The following is an 18,541-nucleotide window of genomic DNA, read 5'->3' as shown; positions in this document are numbered from 1 at the left end:
TGAAAAACACATTTAATATTTCTTTCTTTATCAATATGCTGTATTGCTCCCCAAAAGAAGTATCTGAGCAAAAGCTTCCCTGAGAAGGTGGTCAGACATTGATTCTCCTCATTTTTTAGTCTTTAGGAGTCCCATGTTCTGGACGTCATGAAGACTTGGAATGATGACAAACTGATTGTCTTCTGTCGAAGGGAAGCAGTTGTTCTGTCCTTCCCCCCAGAAGCTTTTTCTGCATTGAACTTTTGCAAAAACCCTTATGAAATCTAGGCCATATTGTTCTTTCTCAGCTGAGGTGAAACGCGTCGGAGATACGCTGCTGGGAATGGCTACGCAGTGTGTTCAAGTGAAGAATGTAATTAAAACATCTCCTCAAACCCTTTCAAACCTGTGCCTAAAAATTAATGTGAAACTGGGAGGCATCAACAACATTCTCGTACCTCAGCAACGGTAGGACAACATTTCTTCTTGTGATAGCTTTGCAGTGTATAATATTCTCATATGTAGTGTTTGTCTATATATTTGAGGTTCTAGGTGCTAAGAAAAAAGCTGGCTGCCACTTCCGAGCATTGCACTCCAAATACGCTGCGATATGCAGAGGCACACGTTTTCTAATTGTAGCCATTCCTTACATTATTGAGCTAACCATTTGTAGCTCAGACAGGATATTTCTGTGTAGATTAATGCATCCCAGCATGGTATTGTCCCCAATCATATTAAACCCTGAAAGGCCCACCCAAATGCTTGACCCCAGATCTATATGTGGATAGGATGATTCAGTATTTGATTTCTTTGACGATTCCTATTTTAGAGAACTAAGACTACAATATGTAATCTTACAAAAGGAAGATAAAAACACTAGGCCACTGAATCTCTGCACCATATATTTCACTTTACAACTGCACTTTATTCCATTCCAAACTTTTTCAAAACAAGCATTAGTCAGGAAAAGTACACTGTTGTGGACCCTACAAATTCATTTTGCCACTCTTTTACAATATTCTTTTTGTCATCATCAGTTCTTTACAAACGGAATTAATTTTATCTAAGTGGCACTTCAAATTCAAATTGTATACATAAAAATTCAATAATCTATTGCAAAATAATTGTTTTAAGTTGGCAGTTCAAACTCCCCTAACTATAGAACAATCCTTCAGTAAATTATTCAGTACATTGATGCTTGCTTACTCATGTACACCAGTATTGAGTGTGTAACAAACGTATTGCAACAGTGGACTGTATTGTCTAAACCAGTATTGTATCAATATATTTGCAGCCATCAAATTTCAGATCTGCTGTGCATTAGCATTGGTTCAGGCCACCACATGATTTTTAAAGGCCTTCCTCGGACAAAATGTGCATTATAATTTCAATTATAGAAATATTTATTTACAGTTTCACAAAGCTGTTCTGAGAACGGGCTTAAAGATACTAGAAAAACATTTAATCATTGATTAAAAAATCACACTGGTCTGGGCTATAGTGATTCCAATCATCTGATTATTCATGATATATCATAAAATATTGTGCTCAACTCATGAGTGGTTCCCAGTTTCACTTAATGTGTCTCATTATCCTCCTTACCCATCCAAAGATTTCCAGACCATGTCAGCTATTTTAAAGACTTTTTGCACTGGGTTGTCCATCTCATGATTATTGTGTTACCCCTTATCTGCCTATATTTTCCTGGTTAGTTCCATATTAGGGAGACTATGTAAAATTGTATAGACTGCCCTCGTTTCCAAAGGATGTGAGTCATGCTAAACTGGTTCTTGTTGTCTAAACTTACCTACCTTAACTGGAGACATTATGCTTGAATCAATTTGTAATGATCAATGCAAGAATATCTCTACTAATGAGTGCATGTTTTTTAAAATGTTTGGAATAAAGATAAAGGACAAGTGGAGCTGGGATTAAAATCCAGTAACATTTCCTTTCGTTTTGAATACTTTCTATTCCTTATTAACTTAAATGCAGAGGATTTTAAAACTGATGTCATTTTGTTTGTTTGATGTCACAGAATACCTCTTCTTTGAATGTACTTTAGTGTCATTGAAGGAATCGGACTTCCACCCTTTTTCCTCCTTTCTCCCCAAGAAGATAGAACCATCTCCATAGATGTTTGTGAGGAAAACACAAGTTTAACAATAAAGTACATTTTCACAGAAATGTTCAAAATTACAGCCTCATTAAAAAAAATCAATAAAGACCACAGAAACTAACACAGACAAAAATTCCTTTAATATTAAAATTATGTAATAGCTTTGGTTTTTAATTTATATAATCTAATATGCATGGAAATATGGCGTTTTAAGATGAGTTATATTCTTTTGACATGAAATTTTTCCTTACCCATAGCTAAGTGTTCTGACTGGAAAAGTGACGTTTAAGGAGGCTAGACAACGAAGGTAAATCAGTGCCTGTTCCCACCCTCAATAGACGTGTGCTGCACTTTATACAAGGTGCATGTTAGCTGTTCAGAAATTGTATAAAAAGAAGCAAGAGCAAAAGATGAACTCTAACAAGAATTTAAAGAATCAGTATTATTTCAGCAGGTCCATGGAGCACAAGGGGGCAAGGTGCACAACAAAAAAAGTCATCATATTAAACAAGCCGTAACAAGCATTCTACAAGTATAACTTAACTGTTTAGCTGTAGAAAGTTTTTTTCCTTCGCAGGTCTGTTTTCTGTTGTTAGCCTCAGCAAACTGTATGCAAAAAAAATCTTAAGACATGTTTGATGGTGTTTCTGCTTTAAATGATTAAGTCTTTATGTTTCATTAAAATGAAATAAATAAAAATTAGATTTTAGTATAGCTGCTTAGAGACACTGAATTTGAAGAAGACCCGATGCTGGGTAAATAGGACGTAATGAAAAATGTTCTGCACTGTGTGGGTAGTTACTTACTCGTGCCTTTATGGCCGACAGTTTAATGCCAGAACACTAAGCAGTGTTAAGTTATTCATCAACTACGTTTTTGTATACATTGCTATTGGGATTATATCATCTAGTAAAGCAAATGGACAATGTAAATTGTTGAAACTACTGGTCATAGATTAATAGAACTATATGTCTGCGGTTAACATAAGCCTGTCTTCAGTAACGCCTTTTACGATTGCAAATCTTAAAACCATTTAAATACAGCCGAGCGAATCTAAGCAGCTTGTTGTTGTATCAAAAACTGTCAGATTTGTTTGATGAAAATCAAATGGAAGGGCAGTGATAATCAATGGGAAAGTCAAACATAGTCATGTCAAATACATCATGCTGCACAATCTACATATTAGTATTTAAACCTAATTGCAATTTTCAGTAAGATTGCCGAGATAGAAGTTAAATAGAACGGTTGACTTACTAGAAACTATGGCAGTGAATATCTGAAGAACTCAACTACACAGCAAAATCCAGTGGGCCATACAGACAAAGGACCATGGTCATATTCCGAAATTTCTACCTGTAGGTGTGCTCCTACATTTGAATCACAATTGTTTTGATGTGTATGTGATGCACTAATAAGCAGTACGGCTGGAAAACTAAATCGGGTATAAAGTTCCAGGAGTACTCAAGGTGTGGAAAATGAACTGATGCAGAAATTAAACAGGTGTAACATTTAGCATGCATACTTTTAAGGCGAATTGAATTTTTTTTTATTGATAAATATTTTCCTAGGGAGATAACATTTCACCTGCAGTTTCGTAGAATCTGGAAGTGTTCCTGCCGTTTTTCAAATCTCAAAATGCATTTACTCTTGGGTTTAACTGTCGCATATCTGCATGCCTTTCTAGCTAGGAAAGCTTGAAAAAATACCTTTCAAACTTGTCAGTTTCGGAGTGTTTATATATACGTAACAGATTGGCACTCTTGAAAACTGCAAAGTTGCCCCCATTTTTCTGCATTTACGAATGTGGAAATTACATCATACTGGTTTACACAGTTGTAAATACCCTTTGCAAATATGTAATTCTAAGTCATAGATCCTTGATTTAAGATTCGGATTTTACATTCGAAAAGTGTGGCTGGAAAAGCATTTGTGACTTTAGCCTGATAAATCTTAACCTGTGTGATGTGAACCCAGAGAAATCAAGGACATTGCAAGATTCAATATTTATTAGGAAGCCAGGATAAGATGAAGTGTTTTTAGTATTTCAGTTGTTAATACAATTTACATTTTTGTAAATTCTGACAGTAGCTACAGATTAAGGAAAGGTTGCTCATACAAACATATTTAATCTATGTCGTCCACACTTTTTAAATTATTCAGATATAAAATAAAGATTGAATCAAGACGCATTGTAGCTGATTTGGTATTCATGATCAGTTGATCTGAAAATGAGTGCAGCTAATGCATTTTGTATCATTTTTCATAAGACCATCTGTGTTCCAACAACCAGTGATATTCTTGGGAGCAGATGTCACCCATCCGCCTGCAGGTGACGGGAAGAAGCCCTCTATTGCTGCTGTAAGTCATCCAGCTTTTTTCGGTTTGCCACTGTTTGTGATGTTCTAATCTTGTGTTATGTTGTCATTTTGCAATATGCTGCTGTTCATCGATACATTCTTTATGTGCTTTCTGCAATTCACAGTTATTCACAGATAGTTCAGTAATGTGCCTGTTCTTGTTGTTCTCTAGTGCACCGTATTTCAGTGAAATTCGTTGGTATGTCATTTCTAAATAAGCTTTTATTTTGTGACAGGCCATCGTTTTGTGAACTTATAATGTTTGCTGGTATACTAGAACTATATGAAACCATTTAGTTCTTTGTTAAAGGATTGCCCATCATTTTGATATTGTGTATGGAGGTTTATCTCTTTCGTTGTTCTTGTCTGAAATCTTTCGAGTTTGTTTTTGTTTTTTTAATTCTCCATCTGGAAAGAATTGAATTCAATTAAATGCATTAAATTAATATGAGGTTAAACAGCTAGAGCTAGAGTTGCCTACTTTCAATACTGACGATGGGTCTTTGGATAAATATCCAGACTTAATTAATTACAAGTATTCACGATCATAAATGAGATTGTGGTGCTGGCATTCTGAGTTCTCACTTCTAAATGTAATTTCAGTTTCCCTCCGTCCAGGGCTTAGTTTTGGGTATACTATGCAGCCCCTCCAATATCAGAAAAACATCTCAAGTACTCTCCTCCTCCCTTAACAATTGTATTATTGTTTGCAAATATTCATCACTTCAAACCGTTCTTTATTGTTGTTGCGCATTTTACACCCTGACAAAGTACTGGTATGTGATGAGCTGTGGAGAATCATTAAACTAAAAATGTTCTAATCATTCATTGTAACATTGTTTTACAAAATAATGGTCTTTGTTTTTCAAACACCATACCATTGTAAAGGATATCGGATTTCTGTGTTCAAGGACATCGTTGCAAGGTGTTGGGCACTGTAAATATTAAAGATTGGGAGTTGTAAAGCACTCCACCACAGAAAATTTTAATAGTTGTGTGATCCTGTGATGGATAAATTCCTTTCTTCATCCGCTCCTGTCATTTTCTTGGTATCTGAAGAGGGGATGGCTTTTTTTCTAGTTTTTCAGGGAACTGAACCTACTTATTAAAAAAACAGCTACTTTTGCAGGGTGAGTCAACTGAATTTTGAAAAACTGATTTTGGAAGTACAGGACTATCTTTCAAATCTCTGGGTGTTGCGGTCTGCATATGACTGTTTGGGATCACTGGCATTCAGTGTAAAAATAGCTGCTACAAATATTTGAGGCACAATAATATTGGATTGAAAGCATTTATATTGTATTTTAACATTGAAAGTACTGTTGCTACAAAAATAATCACTAAACGTGTGTTAGGTTTTTTAATTGAATTTCTAAAGTATATTGTGGACTGTTTTTGCTAGTGCTTGTTTTTCCCTTTGTAACTTCATGTCACTAGTCCACCACCTTTCAAAATGTCTTAATTAAGTAACCTACATAATGTATTCCTTCTCAATCAGATCCGACCTCGCCTGTTTTTCCAGCATTTGACCTTTTATAGATTTCCGTGCTTTTAAATTAAACACGTTCCTTAGGCTGGGAAACCTAGTTACCGTAATACGATAATGATTTATAGGCATAAACGTTAGCAACCATTCACATTGTCGATTGGGCTGCTTATTTTTATCTCATGAGTGCATAGTCCGCAAAGAGGAGCATTGCAGATTCTTTCATTACCCATCAAGTGTGGAAGACATTGGTAGAACCCGGCCTTTTTATTTTTTATTTAAAGCATTGGAAAAATGGGGATTTAATTTTTTTAATTTTTAAGCTATTCCAAGCTTCTGGGCCTACTCATTGGAGAAGGTTCATTCTCAGTGAAATCTCGGCTGACACCAAGAAACTTGTGGATCTGCTTCGTAACTTCATTTTATAGTCCCTGTTCTAGAAGTAAAATGTGAGAGACTCAAGAAGTAAGTATATTATCACAGTGTGCGGATGCAGGTGGTTGAATTACTTGTTGCCGAACACAGCACCATATGGATGCAAGTAATTTATTTACACCAATTGCATATAGTCTTGCTTGTTTGCCTCCGGCAGCTCAAAGCATTTTTGAGCTTACTGCAGCTATAAGAGTCTTCGTGAAATACTGGTGTGTCATTTGTTGCGACGTGTCTGCTTTAATCACTGTGTCTGGCTAGACTCATGGTTTTGCCCTGAAGAAGCCTGTAAACAGGTGAAACGCATTAGCTGCACTTATCTTTATCTAGTGAAGAAGAAATTAATTAGAGAGTCATAAAAATCAACCAAAATATTTTTTTGATTAATTCCTTTTTGAAGTTCTATGTACTAACTTTACATGTGTACTTTGTTTTGTTACCTCTCGATTTTGTTCTTAAGTATATTATACCTATAGTTTTAGTAAAATCAAAGATCTTAGCTAACAAACCTGAAAATCAAATTCTGGTTAGATCAAAGCATGCGATCTTCTCAACGTACAGCCACGCCCTATAGACTACCCTTTGTCCTCCTGAAATATTTTATGGCATAAGAAAGAAAATACTCCTCAAAAAGGATGTGCCTTCCAGGGGGTAAACAGAGTGAACTTTCTACTTTGATCATGCTTTTGCTGTTGTTAGTTCATTCCAGTAAACCCCATGTGACTTACCATGGAGCTACCCCAGACGGCTGTGTTCCGGAACCTGCTGCATTTGCCTCCTCTTTTCTGGCCTCAGAAGCGGTTCTTGTGGTGTCAGGGACTGGATTCCCCTTCAGCTACAAAGTCCTGAATCTGATGAGTAGGACCATGATGATGACATTGATCACAACAATTGGATGTATCGTTCCTTAAGCAGAGCGTCAGAGTCTCTAACCTCTTCTACTACGACAGATTTTTGAAAGCACAGAAACTCAAAAAAAGGGTAGCAAAAAATCAATATTCCTTTGAAAATGGAAGGGAAAAAAGGCATGTTTGCTTTACAACATGGATGAAACAGAAAATACATCCTTTACAAAAATGTCAGTGCTTATAACACTGGGAATGATGACCCTTGACTGGTAAAACTAGGCCAAACTCTATCATACTGGCAATGGCCAAGCAGAGACCAAAATACCTACGTTCATGAGCACTTTATTGTTCCACCTACCTCTGGGACCAGGAACACCACAAAATATTATTATAATAGCATTTTTGTTACACAAGCTCATTTTTAAAAACATAAAACCAGCTTGACTGCCTATAGCAACACACATTGTCCAATTTTTTGATAATTTTCTTTTAAAACGAGCCAATTTTAATTTAATAACATGGCCTAATAATCTTTCACAAACCTTTTTTAAAGGAAAAGAGAAAATAAGCAAGAATATGTAACTAAATGGTCAGCAGTCCACAGAGGCTGGAAAAAATCTCCTCTTCTTTAAGCAAGCACACACCAGCATTTTGCCGTCATGCACTGTCAGTGGCAGATACTTCCAGTTCTTTTTTTCTGGTGCCTGGCAAGAACATCATAGAGGTCTAAGCTTATGTTTTGGTTGGTTGTTCCTTTTGAAAATCTTTCCAAATCTTTATATTTTGTATTTTGTATTTGGTCAATGTATTTTATATCAAGAAGTATATATATTCTGCTTCTTTATATAAAAATGTATATTATCTTCACAAAATGGCAGCTCTCGTGTTTCTCCTATGGAAAAATGAAGCCCTAATCTGATAGGTAAGGTAAGTTTATTATGCATAGTTAATTAAAACCAATACAAAACATTTTACAGTAAAAATAATTTAAATTAAGTAAAAGAGTTTGGTACTTATAATCATCGTTTTTGTAATCCATATAGTAAAAGATCCAAAATGGTTATCTAGCAGTCTTTTCCCGGGGCAAGGGCAGCATGAGTCCTTGCGACCTAGTGGCCATCTGCTTGTTGCCTGTGTGAGTGGTCGCCAATTATTGGGGTTTTGGCAGACTTTGCTCTATCATTGCCAAGAACTTGACATATCTGCAGTTCAGTTTGGTGTTTGCAGGGTTCAAGCAGGCGAGCACCGCTTGCCTTCGGGTGCTCGTCCCTATCTGCTTGAACTGTTCCTTTAAGAGCTGTTGGCGGGCTAGTCGAAGCACTTCACAGAGACAAGTCATGTGGAGTATGTCTCCCTTTCCTTAGTTGCACAGTGGACAGGCTTCTTGGCTGTTGCGCCTGAGCCATGGTGGAAGATGCTCTCTGCTAGGCAGGACCCCTAGTCTGTGTTTCAAGAACTTCAGTTTTATGGTTTTTGAATAGCCCTGGTTGAAGTATGCTTGTGGCTTCAGGGATTTTTACGTATTTAGTGTCATCCATGCATGGTTTCTTTTTGCAAATGTGACCTTGTCCTCTAGTAGAGAAAGAGATTTGACGTTTTTCCAGACTAGTTTTTTGAATGGATTATGCCTGAGTTGCATGTCCCAGAGCTCAGATGCTTTGACGGCCCCTAATGCTGCCTTCAGGTAAGATCGTGCCTGAGATGCATCCCTGTTTTGTATATCTTGCCACAACAGCGAGTTAAGTGCGTCAGTCGTGGCAAAGCGGAGTTTGTGGCAGCAAATAATGTAAGCTCCCTGTCTTGCAAGATCCTGTTTTAGCAAGCCAAACTCCAGCCTTATTTGCGCGGGGAGGTGTAAGACGGGAGCGAAAACATTGTTCTGTAGGCTTTTACCTGGATAGTGTCTAGGTTCTTGGAATCTCTTCCTCGTAGTGCCTCGCTGCCGTAGGAGATTGAGGGGAGTAGCTTTGCCTGAATGACTTTCAGGTAATGTGTCAAGGTTGGCCCTGACAGTTGGTTGGCTAAGTTTTTCAGTGTGGCGGCAATCATAGTCCCTCTTCTTTTTGTTTCCTGCATCTGCTGGACAAATGAACCTTCACTGTCAAAGAGGACTCCCAGGTATTTATATTCGCGTGATGGCTCTATTATCTGGCCGCCCAGAGTCCAGGACTTGTGGTGTTTGTTCTTGGTGTTGATTGACATCGTGCGTGTTTTACTCAGGTTTATTTTTAAGTTGTTTTCAGTTGCATAGCTGTGCATTTCGATGAGTAACTTCTGAAGGCCAGTGTGAGTATGGCTGAGAAGTACGACGTCATCTGCGTATAGTAGGTTACTTAGAGTTTTTCCTCCCAGCCTCGGAGAATGGGAGTTGCATGTATTGAGTAGGCTTGGTAGATCTGCGATAAATAGATTGAACAATATCGGGGCAAGCACACACCCTTGTTTGAGGCCTCTGGTGGTGCGAACTTTGGATGACAAATGGGTGCCCCTTCCTAGCTTCACCTGCACCCAGGTATCAGAGTGGAGAAGCTTCAGCATGTTTAAAGTCGGTTGCGGTATACCCCTTTGTGCTAGTTTTTACCAATGCCTGCCTCTCTCGATGTTGTTGAATGCTGCACTGAAGTCGATGTAACACAGGTGCAGCTGCAGTTTTTTTTGTTTTTGCTGCAGCAATAATCAGTGAGATAGCCAGAATGTTAGTTGCTGTTCCAGTGTTTTTGCGGAAACCCGTCTGGTTCAAGGGTATGATCTGGTTTGATTCCGCCCATGACACAGTCTCCTCTAGGATGGTTCCCGCAAAGTATTTTGCCTCGTTGTCGAGGCGGGCTATTAGGCGATAGTTGTTACGGGTAATTTTGTTGCCTTTTTTGTGTATGGGGACGATCGTCGATCCTCTCCAGGAATCTGGGATGCGGTTTAGGAGTCTGATTTCCGCAAATAGCGGTTGCATGATGGTCGCCCATTCTGTATTTTTTTCCTTAAACAGGGCTGGCGGAATACCATTGGGACCTGGAGCTCCTTCTTTCCTGCCCTTGCAGATCTGCTTTGTGATTAGGGCTATCTGTTGGGCAGCTGGTGTTGCCAAGATGTCTTTGGGCTGGGTTTGCTCTCTCTTGGTGAATGACTCTGACATGGGCCAAGTAGAGGCTTGCTCTGTGGTGTTACATCTTTGTGCTCCTGCATGTCCCGAAGGATCATTAAAATGGCTAGCGAGGTAGTTGGTCCATGACTCTTCCACAATGTGAGATCCTATGTCCTTATGATGTGGACGTAGGATATTGTTCACTGTTTGCCAAAAGTGGGCACTATTGTTGCATTTGGTATCGTGTAATAATTTTGCCCATGCCTCATTTTCTACTTCTTTTTTTATTTTCCATTTTGTATGGTTGAGCTCAGCCCTTTGGTTTTTCACTGTGGCTCGTAAGTATGTGTTTTGGGGCGCTGATCTCAGCCTCCGTAGGGTCAAGTTTACAACTCTTTTTTGTGACCTTAGTTGCATTCTTGGACCGTTTTTTAGGCTGGTTTTGCTGCTCTCTTTTTTGAAGTTGCTTTTAAGGGCGGTCTTGGTTGCCAGTTCCTTTAGCAAGATTCTGTGTATTGCTCCCAGTGAGAGATATGCCCCGCTACGTTTGGTTTTTGTGTGTTGTATATTTGAAGAGCAGTGTCGGCCAGAGTGATTGAGTTGGTTGGCGTACATTTAATTCTTTTTTGATTGATGGAGTAAATCCCCCCCAGCATTTTATCTGGCCTGATTGATGTTGGCGTCTTTGATGTCATGTGGCATTCTTGGGGGGCGATGGTCGCTTTCGCCCTTGTCCCCCATTCTGAACCCCTGGATGTGTGGAAATAGAGCCAGGCTAGCGAAAGTATAATCCAAGATGGAGCTAGCTGTTTGTGAGTAAAATGTTTCTACTGGAGGGGAATCAGTCGTAAATCTTTCGTTTAGTGCCCGAAGATTTTGATGTTCTAGATCTTGAAGTAGGGCGTTGTTTTGACGCTTTTGCCTATTTAGAGGGGAGCTTTGTGCTGGTATTCTGTAGATTGTGTTTAGAGCCAAAGCCTCCTCGTCTGATGATGAGCCAAGTAAGTTTTGGTTGAAGTCCCCTACAAGATGAGAAGTGGATTTTTCCATTTGAGTGACGAGGCCTGCCAGTTGGTTCGAGATTTTGTTTGAATCCTTAGCTCTGATTTTGGGATGAACAAATGCATTGACAATGCATAACTCTTCTTCTTTGTTGCCAAGCTGTAGTTTTATCTTTACTGTTAGGGTTGAGGATGTAGAGGAGTCCATGAGGACAGCCGAGGGTATTGTTGTGGTGGATACGTATGTTGCCAAGCCTCCTGACTGGTGTCCAAATCTGTTAATTCTGACTGCTGCTGTAGAGTAGCAAGTGAAGCCCAGGATGTGCTTTGTGCATGTAAGCCAGGTTTCTTGCAACATATTATGTCCGGGTCGTCCATTTTTTAGTTTAGGCCGTTTATATTCCAAGAGCAAATGCCTATGGATTGTGCCCCTCCTCTTTTGTTTTCTCTAGTTTGTTGGTGGCGTCAAGCCTCTTCAGGACGTATGAAGATTGTTCGAGACAGAGTTTCTCTTGTTGGTACACGATTTTGGTGTGATGCTCCCTTTGCGCTGGCTTCTGCCCGTTCCCTGGTGCTGCGTGTGTTCATGTTTGGCGGGCTACCTCGCAGGGGCTTCATAGTGGTGAAGATGCGGGTCTGATAGTTCTTTGAAGTTGAGTTTCGCCTGCCCGTTGTGGGCCCTGGCTCAGGGCCTGTTGTCGCCGTCGGTCTGTCTGTTGGTCGCTGCCAGGGGCTGTTGTCCCTTGTATTGGGTGAGCTCCCCAAGGCACCCTTGAGAACACTAAAGGTGTATGCCTGTCGAGTCTCTGGTTCAGGACTGGTTCTCCTCAAAAGAGGCGAGGGATAGGCTGGTCTTTGCTGAGGGACCAGCTTAATGCCCCAGGTCTTAAAGTGCTCTGCTTTCGCTGCAATTAAGTCTGCAACGTTGCTAGAGGACCAGATTGTCCTCGTCGCCTCCTGACTGTTTGGATTTAAGGCGGGCAGAAATTCGACGGAGATTAAGTCCTTGGAGCTAATCCCCCCCAGGTTTGGGATGCATTCCATTAGTTTGAGGATGTTGCCTCGGTTCAGCAAGTCCTGCTGGCCTTGTGATGTGTATTCCGGGTAGAAGAAAAGAATCTCGGGTGATTGTTGTTTGGCTCCTTCCACGTGCTGTTTTATTGTGGTATGAAGTGCTTGAACTGCTAAGCCGCAACCAGACTGAGGTTCGTGGGTTGCTAGGTGTTTGCCATCGCCTGACGTGATGGAGGTGTGTGTTTTTGCTTTAGTTGATATTGGTTGCTTTGGTGCTGTTCGCATCTCGAGTGACCATTTTGCCTGTGAGTGCTCTGTTTGGCTAGGAGCAGAGTGGGTAGTCGTGATGAAGGTGACTCTAGTTTGTTTCTCATGTTTTTGGCTTGGCGTGGAGCCTAGGGTTCTTTCTCTGGCCCCCTCCTTGGGGATTGGCAGAGGTGATCTCTTGCTTACGGCTGTTATTAGTGTGTCTTGGTTAGTACACTCATCAAGCGTGTCCCCTTGGTGAGGAGGCTTCCTGTTTGGCGGTGTTAGGTCTGCTGCTTGTCGGTCGGGGACCAGCTCTTGGTCTTTTGAGGTCCAAATGGGCTGTGTAGACTGGTTGGTCTTTGTTGCTGCTGTTCTAAATGCGTCTGTATAGCCGGTTCGGTTTTTGGCCGTACGAGGTTGGGGCCCTTGTCCTTCTTGAATCAGCAGGCTGTTGTTTCGGTTTTGCTGCTGGATTGGACAGATGATTTACAAAAAGGGGGTGGTGATGAACAGAGTGTCTGAGTTAAACAGACCACTCTTACCCAGTCCAAAGATCAGGGCTTGATCCATCACCGTTATTTATCTCACTGCCCCATCCCAGCTCAGAACCTGGCTATATGCAAATCAGTCTGTCCCTGGCCCAGTGCATCATGGGAACAGGGCAGACTAAACTACCAAGCCAATTCTTCACCAGAAAGGAGACAAGCTACCGGGGACCGGTTTCTGGCATTTCAGCCTTCTTCGGCCCGGCTTGCTTGAATCCTGATGGAGCAGTGAGAAAGGGACTCATGTCTGAGTATACCCTGCCACACCTATAGTGGCCAAAAACGATTTACAAAAAGGGGGTGGTGATGAACAGAGTGTCTGAGTTAAACAGACCACTCTTACCCAGTCCAAAGATCAGGGCTTGATCCATCACCGTTATTTATCTCACTTGACTGGGTGAGAGCTTTCTGCTTAAATTCAGAGACTCTGTCCCTCACCACCCCTTGTTGTAAATATTTTTGTCCACCCTAAGCGTGGAAGGGTATTCTCAGATGTGAGACCCTTGCTCATTGCACCATCAGGATTCAAGCAAACCGGGCCGAAGACGGCTGTAATGCCAGAAACCGGTCCCCGGGAGCTTGTTTCCTTCCCAGTGTAAGAATTGGCTTTTGTAGTTTGGTTTGCCCTGTTCCCATCATGCACTGGGACAGGAACAGACTAATTTGCATACAGCCAGGTTCTGAAACTGGGATGGTGCAGTGAGCTAAAAAACGGTGTTGGATCTAGCCCTGATCTCTTGACTGGGTGAGAGCTTTCTGCTTAAATTCAGAGACTCTGTCCCTCACCACCCCTTGTTGTAAATATGGATTGGACAGATGGGCGCGTCGATCTCCCCTTCTGTGGGATGGGCAATACTTGTGGAGGCCGAGCGTTTTTCGTTTGTGCCAAGGAAGATGGGGAAGAGTTTTGTTATTGCCGCTGTGTTCGATTTTTGCTTGCGCCCTTTTCTTTTTTGTTGGCGCCGTTCTTTGGCGTTGAGTTTTTTCGGGGACTCCAGTTCCGTCTGAGTTACCTCCTCGTTTGCGGGGGCATACTGGGCGGTTGGGTTTGTGCCGGGTGTTTTGCTCCCGGTGTCACCTTCTTCGGGCTTAGTGGGGCCCGTTTCAATGATTACGTTGCCTCTGTGTAAGTTCTTTATGTCGCCTATTAGGTCAGTTAGCATTAGAGGCAATGTGGCTAGTTTGTCTACTGCCTGGCTACAATTGCAACTTAGATAAGTGTTTGTTTGTGCTCTCAGTATCAGATTATTCAGGTTGCCCAGCTTGTCGTCGATTCCGGCTGTGAAGACTGCCAGTGTGTTGAGGAGGTTGAGTTGTAGCTCCATTTTGTCTGATTGATATTGCTGGGCATCTACTGCTAGCTGGATTGTGTTTAGCAGTGAGAGCCAAGTTCCATTGTTGTGGTCTTTTCCCCGCTCTTTCTCGTTGGGGAGATGGACGGAGTTGTTGGTGATGTTGGCTGCCGAAGGTGAGTTAAGGGAGTGGGGGTCTTTAAGATCTGGTGTGTAGGTTGCTAGCATGTCTGCCCATTCCTGTGTGTTGAGGTAGGAGACTGTTGCCCTGCCGTTGGCTTTCCGGCTGGAGTATTGAGGACTGGAGGCCGTCCTGCCCGAGGAGCTTGATGCTAAGCCATAGTTTCCCAGGTCTGTGAGTGTTAGGGCGCCTGCTGCTGTGGGGTGAGACTTAATCGGTGTGCTGTGACTGTGGCTCGTGGGTTGTGCGCCGGGCTGGAGTGTGATTCCTTGGGGATGACCGGTATTGGTATCTATGTTGTTGTCTGTAGGCCGGCCCCGGGATCCCCTTTGCTTGGTCGGCTTGGACAGCTGTCCAGTTTGTCTGGTTTTTCTGCTGCATTTGGTACTGGAGTAGATTTTGAGTTGGCTTTGGACTCGACCGGTGGGGGTCTCAGGACATTGCCTTGGCTGCGTGTAGCCCAGCTGGCTGAGTAGGTGGATGATGGTTGCTGTTTGGTAGTTGAATCGAGGGGCTTTCCTCTGGCAGTTGAGGTCCCCGGGATCTCAGATAATGTGCTTGTACTTGTATTCTTGTGCTCTGAGATGCCGCCTTGGTGAAGGTCGTCCGTGGGGTTTTCTAGGGCCTGGATGCTTGTGCTCGTTTCACACGATGGTGGTGGTGAGCATGTTGGCCTTAGCGGTGAGGGGAGCAGTGGGGTTTGCAGCCCGTGTAGGTGTTTGTTGCTCGAGAATATTGCTGAGCCCTTGTCCTTTAAGAAATCAAACTTAGTGTATATTTTGGGTTGATGAAGCTTTTTTCCGATTTGTGGTTCGCTTGCCGGTGTCTCTTGAGTCCAGGCCGTTAGTGGTCCCTCTGTTGTTTCGGAACTAATCAGCCCGATGCCTGCTCTGTTGAGGAGAAGTTCAGCTCCATGTCTGTGGGAGAGCTTGGATTTGTTTTGCCCTTTTTCTTGTTTTTCTTCCCGTTTCGCGTTTTTGCCTTCGTTTTTTGCTTTGGCTTTAACTCCGGGGACCCCCTGGCCCTTCCAGACCTCTTGCCGTTAATAAGCCCCCACTGGATGGCTCGGGGCTTTTTCTTCCTGTAGAGTCTTTTTTCCTGCCGCTCTTCCACTTCTCCACTGTGCCTTCCCTGTGCCTCGGATCTCGGATCTCTGAGTCTCCGAACACCCCCCCCCTCCCCACCCCCCGCTGTGTCCGGCGCTAATTGCGGCGGGGGTGATGGTTAGTTGGGTGGGGTGGTAGGAGCGAAGGAGGACCTAGCCCCTAGTCCTTTGCTCCTCGCAGCTGCTGATGGAAAGAGGCAGAGGAGGCGGAGGGGGGGGGGGTCGTGGAGGGTGGCTGGCTGCGAGCGGAGCGCGCAGTGGGGCCGCTGGTCAATCAGACCTAGTCGGTCTGCCTGTCGGTCAACCCCCCGGGCTCTTACTTCGCGGATGCCTCTATCAGCGGTGGCGGCGGCGCCAGCGGCTGGGGTCCCGGGTCACAGGTCGCGGAGGGGGAAACCCGATGTTTCGATGGCGATCTCCCGGCTTCACCTCACCTCACCGCCGTGTTGCTTCACCCCGCACCACACTACACCACGCTCGCCCGCTCGCCTGCTCGTCCGCTCCTCGCTTGCTCTTCGCTTGCTCCTCATCCTGCTTTCTCTGATACACACAGGGTTAATGTCAAACCTAATCTGATAGAGACTACTAGCCGCAGATTCCGTCACGTAGAATTATCCCCTGGCGTGAGACTGGATCCAGAAATTTTTTTGCCACAGCATCCCTGCACGCCAGGGGCGGTGCGGTGCGACATTACGCGACTCCGCCCAGGCGTCGTCCGCGTACGTGACGTCAGCGAGGTCACATAAGCCCACCCCGGCGCGCCTATGTCAGGTTTTTCCTTCTCCGCGTGCAACACGGATCCTATCTTGCTGCAGGCCTGTTTGGGGCCCTTTTTTCTTCACCACTTGTCTTCTGTCTTGGTGGAACAGTGTGCGAATGCCTTTGGGCTTCAAAACTTGCACGTCGTGTGGGCATCTTATGTCGGCGACAGACCCTCATCTCATTTGTATGTGGTGTTTGGGGGAGGATCACGGCACCACTGATTGAGATGCGTGCCAACAGTTGAAGCCGAAGTCGCGGCAAGAGCGCCAAATGAAACTTCTATTGGCGCGTCTCTCCAGATCGACTTCCTCCCCTCGATCGGCTTCAGAAACGGCCGTGGTCGTCATCCTCGTTCTCCGATGTAGCTAGAGCGTTGCTCCCCGTGGGTAAGTGTCGCAGTTTATCCCCAGGGGCTAGTTTTCGGCCTTCCTGGGGCATGGAGTTTCCGTGGGTGATGCGGCCCCTTGTGTCGTCCTCCTATCCACTGTTTCCCAGTGCTGGGGTGTCGAGAGTCCAGATGGAGACATACGCGGCGGCTTTGCAGGCCTCGCTGGCGTCTCCTTCTCCTTTCCCTCCTGTGGCGTCGACAGATCCCTTGCCTCGCGAGAGGTCCTCCGCAGTGCCGCCAGCGGCTCCGGCGCCGATTGGTTCGGATCCAGGCTTGGAGGATGTGGTGCTGGTGTGGTGCGTCCCCTCTGGGGTCCCTCCTTCAGGCCATGGCGCCCGAGGCCTGCTCGGTCCACGGGGCAGGCGAAGGCCTCATCCAAGGCTAAGCCGACGCTGCCACGGCGCCGATGTCTGCTTCGGGCAGTGCCACAGGTGTTGGTGACCTCTCCCCGTCCCGCTCTGGGTTGAGGTGGAGTGGTGACTCCTCGTCCCCCTCCGGGCCCTTCTCGTCCCTCACCGCGGGCGGCTGCCTCGTCGGAGGGCGAGTGGGAGGTTGATTCGTCCCTGGCGCAACCGCATTGGTCGCCGGACCGCCTATGCAACATTCTGGGCCGAGGCTGGCGGAGGGCTTTTTGTCACTCCCCCGGTCCCTCTCATCCCTCCACGCAGGCGGCTTCCCCGGCGGAGGTCGAGTTGGCACCGTTCTGGCGCCACCCCTTGGTGACTTCGGCTCTGGCCCACTTAGGTCCCCACTCCGGTCCCCGGGGTGGTGTGACTTGGAGAAGCCCCATCCGGTCTCTCCTTCGATGCCGGATGGTGCTGGCTTCTGCCTCATGGTGTGGGCTTCACAGCTCCACACAGAGGTCGTGCCACTATTCGTCTTCGGATTCTCCCTCTTCTCCGGAGGCTGGCTGCATATTGCTGTCCTCTTCCCCGGAGACTGGCCGCTGTGTGGTGTGTTTTTCACCAGCGTCGTCGAAGGGTGGCTCCCTGCCTTTTCTGAGGCCAAGGTGCTCGTCTGAGGAGTGGCAGGTCCCCCATTCTTCAGTACCTTCTGGCTTCCAGATCTGGCCTATACCCGTCCCGCTTCGTTTAGGGGATGGCGGCCTTAGTCTGCAGCCGTCACACACGGAGGAACTGCTTTCTTCTCCGCTGGGCCCTACGGAGGCGGGTGCGGCCTTCACTCACGCGTTGTCTACAGCTGTGGGCATTCTGCGGATGGGGGACCCGATTGCCCAATTCCCAGGCAGACCATCTCTTGTAAGTTCTCCACCAGGGCTCAGGTGGGAGGGAGATCTTGCTCCCATCTGAGGGTTCGCTCCTTTTTTCCCTGACAGGGGCTTGGAGGCGTCCCGCCTCGGGGGACCCGGTGCCTCAACACCTCCTGCACTGACACCTTCCGGCACCTTCGTGACCCGGCGTGCCTCTCCCTCCACCACTCTGCTGCCAGCCCACTTTTGCGGACCGCCTTCCCCTCCCTGCCACCACTGTTGACTCCGCCGTCCCGGGAGGCTCGCTAGCTGGACTCTTGGGGGTGCATTATGTTCGCCTCGACCAGTGCTGCCCTGCGGGTCCTTAACACGTTGTGTGTATTGGCGAGGGCCTCCTCTTGTTTGTGGGAGTCAGGTGAGTCTCTGGGATCCACGGCTTCCCAGGAGACTGTTCAGGTGGACTTACGGCATCATGCTTTGGATGGCCGGGA

General features: G+C 44.9%; 1 protein-coding gene across 1 annotated transcript in view; it reads left to right on the top strand.

Moving 5' to 3' along the window:
* LOC147731455 (protein argonaute-3) overlaps positions 1-18,541 on the top strand; it is a 1,378,491-nt gene that overhangs the window by 933,348 nt on the left and 426,602 nt on the right. The window contains exons 13-14 of the mRNA XM_086956497.1: positions 288-447; positions 4,366-4,456. Coding sequence (XP_086812623.1) covers positions 288-447; positions 4,366-4,456 — 251 coding nt within the window. The remainder of the gene's footprint in view (positions 1-287; positions 448-4,365; positions 4,457-18,541) is intronic.

Source organism: Lissotriton vulgaris, chromosome 2_1 (assembly GCF_964263255.1).
Source record: "Lissotriton vulgaris chromosome 2_1, aLisVul1.2, whole genome shotgun sequence".
Taxonomy (NCBI): Eukaryota; Metazoa; Chordata; class Amphibia; order Caudata; family Salamandridae; genus Lissotriton; species Lissotriton vulgaris.
Note: the sequence above shows the minus strand (reverse complement) of the source record. Positions and strands in the feature narration are given on the sequence as shown.